General features: G+C 32.8%; 1 protein-coding gene across 1 annotated transcript; it reads left to right on the forward strand.

Moving 5' to 3' along the window:
• Positions 1 to 7,615: 7,615 nt before the first annotated feature.
• Positions 7,616 to 10,412, forward strand: LOC121798272 (auxin-induced protein 22C-like). Its single transcript, XM_042197189.1, has 3 exons — positions 7,616 to 8,007; positions 9,551 to 9,647; positions 10,100 to 10,412. The coding sequence occupies exons 1-3, from the start codon at positions 7,686 to 7,688 to the stop codon at positions 10,206 to 10,208; spliced, it is 528 nt and encodes a 175-aa protein (XP_042053123.1). The 5' UTR covers positions 7,616 to 7,685; the 3' UTR covers positions 10,209 to 10,412.
• Positions 10,413 to 10,865: the final 453 nt, after the last annotated feature.

A 10,865-nucleotide genomic window follows, 5' to 3' on the forward strand; every position in this document is an offset into this window, starting at 1 on the left:
GTCAGTGTCATCCCATCTGCAATAATATTCCTTTTTATCTCCTATTCCCTTCGTCTCGGCCTAAGCGAGATGTTTCTATTTTGGCACAAGAATTTAGGTAGTGGTCATTGGTGAATTAAATTATTAATGGTAAAGTAAGAGAGAGAGTAAAGTAAGAAAGAGAAAGAGAGAAAAAAGTAAGAGAGATGATAAAGTAAGAAAGAGAAAGAAAAAATAAAGTAAGAGAGAAGATAAAGTAGGAGAGATAAGATGATAAAGTAGGAGAGATGAGTGAGTTGATTGTTGCCAAAAAAGGAAACGTCTCACTTAGATGGGGACGTACCAAAAAGGAATACGTCTCACTTAGGTTGAGACGGAGGGAGCACTTATTTCAATGTGATCCCATATGCAATAATATTCCTTTTTATCTATCAAACACATTTCAACAAGGATATTTCATGTACTCTTTCAAAAAGAAACTACAAAAAGTATTTTTAATTTGAGATTATCTGCAATAATTTTCCTTTTTTTCTAAATGTTTATTTATAAGTATGCTATTTTAATTTGCATAATAAATGGCTAAAATAGGTCAAAGTACTTTTAATGGCAATTATAATGTATTAATAACATTAGTGTAATCTTTAAACATAAATGTGGGTTGATGGGAAGTTAGTAAAAATTTATAATCGGATATATAAAATCATAAAATCAACTATATATATAACAAACCTCGATATAATACTAAAAAAATTATTGCCATATATAGGATCACTTTACAAAATATATAAAAAATTCACTATTCGTTAAATAAGAAAATTATTGCCATATTTCTTTTTTCTTTTGCAATAATGAAAAAAATGATATTTTCAGAATAATTGCTATTTGCCGATTCCAAAAAAAGGCAGTTAAAACTTAAAAGATTATGTATGTCATCTCAAAGTAATCTAAAGTGGATTAGTATATTTTTCAACTATATATATCTCGCCTTACACAACCTAATATCCAACACCTAAACATTTTTATTTATATATTTAGTTTTTCCAAAAGAAGAAAATAAAAAATGAAATCTGTTTTTGTTGTATTTATGATGGCCATGTTGATTGTTTCAATTCATGGTATCGTCGAAAGAAACGAAACTAAAGAGCAATGCTATAGACGTTGCATTGTTGATTGTGGAATTGCAGGAGTCGATTGCGTCAATATTTGTGTTGTTAAAGATGATTGTGACAGCAAACACGCCGCCGCCGTTGCCAAGTCTCAGCCGCCGTCGTCCTCCGCCGCCGCCAATTCTCTGCCATAGAAGTAATGTAATAATGTTTAGCATACATCTTCTCAATAACTAATAATGTAGCAGTGGATGTTTGGCTAAGTTATTATTTTTGTGATGAATTATTATTTTCGTCATTTGCAAAATTGGATTATCGGAGATTCCAATAAATTAATTATATCAATGTGACTTTTGTGCCCTAATTAATTACTAGTACTAAATACTATCCGAATCGCATCAAATCAAATTGGCATTTCATAATTATGTATTAAATTCATAATTCATATAGCTATTATATCATTTATTTGGGGAATGGAATTTAAGAAATTGATGTGTTAAATGTTAAAGTACTATATAAAAAAAAAGGGAATAAAGTATGACAGGGAAGCAAAGGTTTTGACAAATAAAAAAAATGATTCAACTAACTTGGGACAATATAAAAAGAATACGACTCAATTACCTTAGGACGGATGGAGTATATTCTTAATCAAATGAGGAATATTATTAGTACTGCATACTCATTATAATACTTATAGAACTCTATATCGTTCCTTATATAATCATCATTCTATTATATCTGAACTCTTCTGATAATTATAAAATAATAACTAAACATGAAATCCTCAAGAATTGGGTGTTATTGTTGCTCTGTTGAAGATGCAAATTATTTTTGTCCAGCCGCCAAGAACCAGTACCTAGATATCAGAATAGTATAAACTGAACGATGATGCTGCTTAGCGGTAGAGTAGTTAATATCTGAAACCAAATGTCTCGTATTGGACCCCGTATCCTAATATATATGACCTATAGTAAAATTTATGTTTACTTTTCCTTTGAAAAATAGGTTTATATATATGTGCATCACTACTTGTGATGCGTAATTCAAATTATTGAAATAAACTTTTATAAAACTAGATTACTTCTTCCTTTTATCAATATATTATGTATGCATTCATGTCAACTAAAAGTTTTATAAATCCAAATCTTCATTTCATCTCCAATTCATAATGAAAAGAAAAGGAAAATAAACACAAACACACACACACACGAAAGATAGATTCCTTGGTTTTAATGCTACTAAAAACATATATAGAGGTTTCAATTAATCCGTCAGCCTTTCACCACCGGTAAGGGGAGGCGGACGCGGCGGTGAACATTGGCGAGCACAGTCTTCGTAACACTTAATCAAAGGATCGGTACAAACGTCCGTGCAACCAGCGTAGCAACTACCTAAACCGTCGTCGAGTGCCTCCGCAGCAAAAATCAGCACCATCGCCGTTGCAACCACAAATCCGAATCTCCACAATTTCATTTTACTCACTTTTTTTGGTTGATTTAGAAATAATGTGTAGCGGTGTATATATATAGTTAGGGTAGATTTAGGTTACAGAAAATGTAGAGGCATCGTTAGAAAATTAGTGTCTTAATAGGTTGATTATTGGTTGACCAATTAAGTGCACATAACATAAGTATTAACAGTATCAACAAGAATTAATATAAAAATAAAAATTTAACATGCATTTGGTCTGTCTTAACTACTTAAATATCTTTATGCTTGACTGAACTGATTGGAATTTGGATTATGAGTTAATTTTGATTTAATTTCCATTACTTCTTTTTCCCAAATTAGAGATTAGAAAAAAACATAAAAAGAGATGAAATGGCAAGTTTTTTATAATTAGGGTTTGACAAAATTTGTTTCAAAACATCTCATGTTTCCTTACATGAATCATCCACTTATTCCATAATATCGCCGCGAAGGTAGGTTCCGGCCACCAATGTTGCAGCCACGAGTAGCAGCGTCACCGCATAAGCGACTGCAATAAGGATCGCAGCTTGATGGTTTATGGGGACATGTCTCTTTAACACAATCTTGGTAGCAATGCACTAAAAAGAAACAATAGAGTAATCACTATGCCAATTGCATATCCAATGCTCGAAGATTTCATATTTTTGGATAATTTCTTGGATTTTGATTACAACATGGACATATATGTATGGGGCTTTCAACGGCTATCGTATTTAAAAGCGTCAACTCTTTTTAATATTTGTAGATTATTTCTCTTAATTTTGATTTATTGTATTAATTGCCATGTTCTCGTTTTAAATATGCGAAAATGGAGGCTGATTTTACTTCGCAAATATGCACTACGTTTCAATCCAATAATAGTAGCTAACTAATTGTGATTTGACTTTATTATGTCAAGCAAAATATTTGAGCCCTGAATTTAATTGACCTCAATCCTCATATTTATAAATATATACAGAAAGAGTTCAAATAAAAAAATTGTTGTGAAAATCAACTAAGAACTAATCTTAACTGTACATTTATGCAGATTAACGGACATGATTAATTCATGCTTCATTTTGTGCATTTTTGTAACTGATTTTTTTTTATACCTGCATTAATATTTCTTGTGAAGACGGTATTGCATTCTCATGAAACATTTTTTTTCCTAGTATATATAATTTCATTTATCGTTGGCAGACAGTTTTAATACTCAACCGTTTCGTTGTTATATTGAAAATCTCTTTCTTCAGTCCTGAATTCAAATTTTCAATTGCCTCAAAATAATGGACAACAACTAGTCAACAAGGCAGCTGCAAATATTGGTTTCAAACTTTCAAATGGAGAAGTTTCAAAAATTGTATACAATCTTCTAGATGTCAGAATTGTTTATTGTTGATATTGTGGTGGGTCAATAGACTCAACACAATAGTATAATTTATTGTTGGTATTTATAGTCAAAAAATAAATTACTAATATTTTGTCACACTGAGTTTTACATGGGACACCTAAAAATTTGATTATATGTAAAAATATCCCCTAAATCTGTGAGCTTATGTGAATTTTTGCCACTTTTCCTCCATTTGTGTTGACACAAAACATAAATGAGGAGCCCATGATATAAAATTTATGGACTATTTTTATCCACATAGCTTACTTGGATTCCATTGCTTGCATGTTCATGTGCTCCACTCTCCATTAATAGAGAAAATATATAGAAGAATGTAGGTTTTGAAATCAGATTCATATATTCTTGAAGAATCACAAATCTTCACATGTATCAACCAAAAATGTGGTGCATATGCATTCTTTTGTCAATGATAGAGACTTCTGAGTTCTAAATTTCATGGGGATTAATGAGGGGACATATATGTCTATGAGTGGACTTCATTTTTCTAGATGGTTTATGGCTATGATCAGACATGAAAATTCAATGAATTTAATAAATATTTACAAGTTTAATGAAAATTAGATCTTACATATTTCTCAATTCATGAGTATCAAATTGACCAAAGGGGAATAGTATCGATGATTGTAAAAATTAAATGGATAATATTCACATATAGTACTAGCTAGTAAACTATAGTATAAAGAAGAGCAATAATTAATAATGATTCAAATTCAACCAACTAAACTAGTTTGCAATGTGGCCATGATCGTGTGCATATTTTGGAGGGTCTTGCCCAAGAAGAATCTTTAAAACCATATGACCAAACAATTAGACTTGATTTATTAGGATATCAAAATTATTTTATGGTTTGGTAATAGAAAAAATTAGATTCTTGGGGCATATCTTTTGAAAGAAAGTATGGATGTCTAAATGTTAACAACCAAGCATGATATAGCTTCCCATCATGTCTGCACTATGTGCAAAACAAGGGCAGACAAAGAAGGGAACAAGACCACAAATTTTGTTGCTACTAACACTTTGTAAATGTGTTTTTAATTACTTATAATTGCCAATTAATTATTTCACATTTTATTTGACACTTGATATCCGGTTAGTTTTTGTCATTGAATTGTTTCATTATCTATAGATTCTTCCTCTATATCTACATCAAGTTGATCGTCGACTCCAATTCATTCAACGTTGTCATTTAATTTGTCAAATATCGGCTGCATTTTCCAACAAAATCAGCCAAAGATGCGAATTGGCATAACACTTCACATTACATGATATATAAAGTCATTTTAAACATGGTTAATAAACCCTATACTAGTAGTGTAGAATATTAAATCATATTTATCATATACTCCATATGTTAATATAAAATAAATGGCCTGGACAGGGAAGAAAAGCCAAAAGGGGTAAAAGTTAATGGCCAAAGGTAAAGTGATGGTGTGTACAAAGACATAATCTTGGATCCGATCTCACCCAGCTTTCTTGACTGTGTAATTTGCTAGTTAATAATATCATTATCTTGGAGTTCACAAACATATAAAAGATTAATTAATGCGCATATATGCTGTCTGTCTAAAAATGTTTATTGGGAATCGGTGGTGCACACCCGAACTCCACATTAGTATGATATTGTCCGCTTTGAGCAAAGTCCTCACGGTTTTGCTCTTGGGGTACTTCCCAAAAGGCCTCATACTAATGGAGTTGAGACCACATGTCGACCACACATGTTACAGGTCACCACAGGTCTTGATCGAGCTCATGCAGAGACATTGGAGAACTTGCAAGCGCAATCCACCGAACCCCGAGCCACGCAGGCCCAGCCCTGAACCATGGCTCTGATACCACTGTTGGGAATCAGTGGTGCGCACCCGAACTCCACATTAGTATGATATACAGGTCACCACAGGTCTTGATCGAGCTCATGCAGAGACATTGGAGAACTTGCAAGCGCAATCCACCGAACCCCGAGCCACGCAGGCCCAGCCCTGAACCATGGCTCTGATACCACTGTTGGGAATCAGTGGTGCGCACCCGAACTCCACATTAGTATGATATTGTCCGCTTTGGGCAAAGTCCTCAAGGTTTTGCTCTTGGGTTACTCCCGAAAAGGCCTCATACTAATGGAGTTGGGGAAGCCCTTATATATATGCTTGCAAATCTTGTCCATTATCCGATGTGGGATATGGTTTACTTCACCACGATGTTGTTTCGAGATATGCGCATGCTTCCTTTTTATCCTTGAACAAATTATCATGTAACAAAATATGTAAAAAGTTAAATATAATCCACCAAAAACAAAACTCATGGAGTCAGATACACTGAGGAAAGTCATTGCAGGCGTCAAAACGCAAAGGCAATGTAGCGGCGGGTGACAATTGGATGATGGACAAAGAAACGGAATTCAATCCCACTTGGAGCAAGCTGCCCTTCCCCTTCCGTGCAGTTAGGGTCAATTATAAAGCTCGAATTTGATGGAGTTTTCTCAAGCCATTTAATTATACCTAGATTTGCCATTGATTTGATTAATGATCTTTGAATAAAAACATACTCACACAACCAACTAACTAAATCATCCAAAAACACAAAATTACTACTAATAATCCAAATTAGTGGTGGGAGTAGAGTAGTAGTGGGGTTGGAAGCAAAAGAGCAGACAAAAAATAAAGGCGTAGTTGTGTAGGAACACGTCTTTTACAACTCAATGTGAACGACTGAAGTTACAATTGATTAATAAGGTGAAACCGCGTTATATCAACAGACACACTATCAACATCTCAATGCTCCACATATGTCTTAAAACGTTGTCTTAATTTGTTCATCTCATTTTCACGTTTTATGCTTCAATTGTTAAATTGATTCCTTCCCCAAAACAAATTATTAAATGCACGACTCAAAATAGTGTAAAAATTTCAGTAGTTTGGTGTACCACTTATTATTCACCTCTTTAAAAGGCTAGTGACTTAATTTGGTATGAATTTCAATTACTCCTCCCTCTATTTGAAAAATAGCAAAAATGACATCACTTAGCACTATGATAAATACATTTTAAAATACAGAGAAATTTATCTAAAAAATAACATCCAAATACTTCTCAAATTACATCTTTAGTGTACAAGCACATAATCATGAAGAAAAGCTAATTAAACCATCTATTATGGTTTATCGAGCATCGTATAAATAGAATAGTTTTCAAAGTGGCAATGGGCACATATGATTAGAACCAACACAATGCCCAAGATCCGAAACCAAGACAACAATCCATAAAAAAATATACGACTTAAACTACAAGAGAAGCGTTACCAGGTCAAGAATACATAGAAAACAACAAAATTGAAATAGAGCAAGGCTAAAAAATGGCTACACTATTTACCCACTCCATTACACATAGTAATAAGTAAACCATACAATTCCCTATTTTCCATTTATTTTGTCAACCCACCACAATTAAGCCCATCACATGCAATGTTTCCCATGACCCGCAATCAACGGCCACGAACAAGCCCTCCCAAGCCACGATGCATCATGAACCGTCCGATCTGTCCAACTCCAAACTTTAATCTTGCCGGCCCATTTTGGTAATTTTGGAAACAAACAATTCCCCACCATTGTTTCTCATGTGACCGACCACTAATCCTCCTTTGACCTGGCACTGTCGTCTCTTCTTGCATGTATAAGAACTAACATATTTTTCACCAAATACTAAACCAACAACCCCCAAAAAAAAACCCTTTACCTTAATTCACCGGAAAATGGAGAAAAGCGGCGGAGGACTCGAGACGGAGCTGCGGCTCGGGCTCCCCGGAGGGGAAGTGGATACCAAGAATGAGAAGAAGAGGGTTTATGAGGAGTTTGATGGGTGTGAGGATAGGGCGGCGGTGTGCAAGAATCAGGTGGTGGGGTGGCCCCCGGTGGCGGTGTTCCGGCGCAAGAACAGCTTCAATGAGGGGAAAATGTATGTGAAGGTTAGCATGGATGGAGCTCCTTTTCTTAGGAAGGTTGATTTGACCATGCACAAAGGCTATTCTGAGCTTGTTAGGGCTCTTGAAGATTTGTTTGGCTGTTTTGGAATTGGTGAGTTTCATTTCACTTGTTTAAATTAATTTTTTTTTTAATTTTGGTAGTGTTTGATCATGATTCATGCAGTTGGGAATTGATTCGTGATCGTATTTAATCTTTCTTTTTCATATATTGTACTTAGTAGTTTGATTTTGTCTTGATTTTGTGAAATGGTTACAACTTAGGGGATCAACGAACTATATTAAATTTATATAGGCTTTTTTCTTTTTCTTATACGAAAATGCAATTTTGATGAATTTGGTTCTAAACATTGATTTATTAGTTAAGTATGTATTATTAAATTGTAAATATTTCATCATAGCCATAGATTGTGACTACACGATACGTGGGCCTAATATTATGAATGGTCATGATTGCACTGATTTAAATTTAGGGTAATATAAACAGTAATAACATGTCGAAATAGGACATTTTATGTATAATTGACGGACGTATATATATTTATTTTATCTTAAATTTTTTGGTTGCTATTGAAAAAATATTTACTCTGATTATAATAAATAAAGTACGAGATCATTATGGGCTAAAAAACTAAGTATACTTATATAAAGATAATTGGTTTGGGATAGATCGGATAGTTTAAGATTTTATATGCGTTAGGATATTATTTGAGAATTAATATATCCATTTTTACCCTTTATTTGCACTGCTTTTATTTTTTTTGTTTCCATCATCTATAGAATTGTAAATGTTAGTACTTCTAATTTCTCGAGTAACTATAAAAATAAATTTGAACTATCTATGATTTTCTCTAAAAAAAAGTTCTTTCTATTTATAGTAATATGACATACCACTTATTTCTCTTCTACTTTTTTACTCTCTCTTGCGTACTATTCAACTTGAACTAATGTTATTTTAATTGTTGTTTCCACTTTGGCCATTTTATATTGAAATGTATGTATGTTGTCATTGGTTGTAGACTATGAGAGTATTAGAGGGTGTGAGTTTTAAAAGAAAAGTAGAGACATAGTATTTGAGAAGAAAAATTATGAATTTAGAGTCAAAAGAATCAACTTGTGACACGAAGGATGCAAACAAACATGAAGATGAAAAGATAGGAGGAAGAGAAATAAATTAATATCATTCAATTATGTCTAGCTATTGTCGGAGAAAGTACATGCACTAATTTATGACTACTATAGTCGTGTGATAGGCATTGCTAGTAGCATCTCCCTTTATTCATGTTTCATTTGATGATTTAGATGAGAGACCGAGTCTTATAAATCTTGTTCGATAAAATAGATAGAGTCTGATATTTAATTGTCTCGGACCAATTCCATCCGAGTATTACAAATCTTGTTTGAAAAACTAAATAGAGTCTGATACTTAATTGTCTTGGATCAGTTCACTCGGACAATTTCGGACAAGTTAATTGATCTGTGACATGCGCGGTCCCACACGTACATTTAGGGTTTATGTGGTGTGCAATGTGCACGCCTTTAAAACACAATAGACAACGTATAATTTCATATTGTCTGGAAATTAAATTTAAATTTCTAGAAACTAAATAATTGAATTTGATTTGAATTGTGAATAGGGGAAGCATTGAAGGAGGACGAAGAAAATTATGAATTTGTTCCCATCTATGAGGACAAAGATGGGGACTGGATGCTTCTTGGAGATGTTCCATGGGAGTATGTCCTTCTTACCTATTTATTTCACTATTTTCAATTTTTATATTTATTTTTCTATCTATTAAACTTTGTATATATGACTATAACATAGTATTAGGGGAGTACAATTATTTATATGAATTTCCAATAAAATAAAAATATGAGCATCAAATTTATGAAAGTACAGTATGTATTTAAAATTGAGAGATCAAATTTGTGCAACTACATTTCCAAGTCAATACAAACATCATTGCTTATGATTATTGTAGGACTGTTTGGACCACCACTTTCTCTAACATTAGAATCTGTCGAAAATTTATTATTTAACCTTTTTTCTAATAAATCATCATCGCATGTCTTTGCTGCAGAGTCAATCGAGGACTAATCAATTATTTTCATTTGTACTAATGTCGTGTCATTGTTGATTCTATAATAAAATACTTATAAAATTAATTTGTGTTGAATTTATGTAGGATGTTTGCAGAATCATGCAAGAGGCTGAGGGTGATGAAAAGGGTTGAAGCAAATGGTGTTGGGCTTCATGCAAAGGATCTTCTCAAGGGACTTTCCAAAGAGGATTAGCTTTGTGTTTCACTTAGTTGAGATGGATAAAAATGTCTTTTCACCACCTTAATTAATCACTATCTGTTATGAATTAGTAAGTTTAAATTTAAATGTGACTTCAATTCATTATAGAGACTTGAGGTATTTAATTTGAAGAACTGATTGTATGTTTTTTTGTTGACGATTGCACTATTGAATTGGCATGTAAGGGTGCTTGCTTAATATGCTGACTTTAATATTTACAAGCATACTATTAATATTTATAAATGATTATATATTTATATTTTGATGAAAACCATGCTAGATTCTAATCTGACACTTGACTTTTTGTCGATGGACTTTCAGAACTTATTTCCCCTCTTTTGATAGTGTGTAGGTTTGAATGTATCTTAATTTTAGGTTGGGTAAAGTGAAAACCAAGTTTAAATTTGTCATAAAATCATTGAGGATAACCAAAATCAAATAATGGAATCGAATCGAATCAGTTGAAATTTTTAGCAATTCGATTTTTATTTAGAGAAATCGAAACTTATTTTGTTAGCTGTTGAAAAAACCAATGTTTTCACATGGAATAAAATGTTCAAGCCAAAAAATGATTTATAAGCATATCAAATCAACAACAATAAAAAATTGCGAATAAACAAGTCATCTGCCTAGAACTAGTATATGTAGCAC

The sequence above is a fragment of the Salvia splendens genome, chromosome 4, assembly GCF_004379255.2.
Source record: "Salvia splendens isolate huo1 chromosome 4, SspV2, whole genome shotgun sequence".
NCBI classification, from domain to species: Eukaryota; Viridiplantae; Streptophyta; class Magnoliopsida; order Lamiales; family Lamiaceae; genus Salvia; species Salvia splendens.

What these genes read in the sequence shown, in the direction of transcription:
- LOC121798272 (XM_042197189.1), top strand. Translation starts at nt 7,686, where the DNA reads ATGGAGAAAAGCGGCGGAGGACTCGAGACGGAGCTGCGGCTCGGGCTC. An exon ending in GTTTGGCTGTTTTGGAATTG is followed by an intron (nt 8,008 to 9,550) that starts GTGAGTTTCATT and finishes AATTGTGAATAG; the next exon opens with GGGAAGCATTGAAGGAGGAC. An exon ending in CTTGGAGATGTTCCATGGGA is followed by an intron (nt 9,648 to 10,099) that starts GTATGTCCTTCT and finishes GAATTTATGTAG; the next exon opens with GATGTTTGCAGAATCATGCA.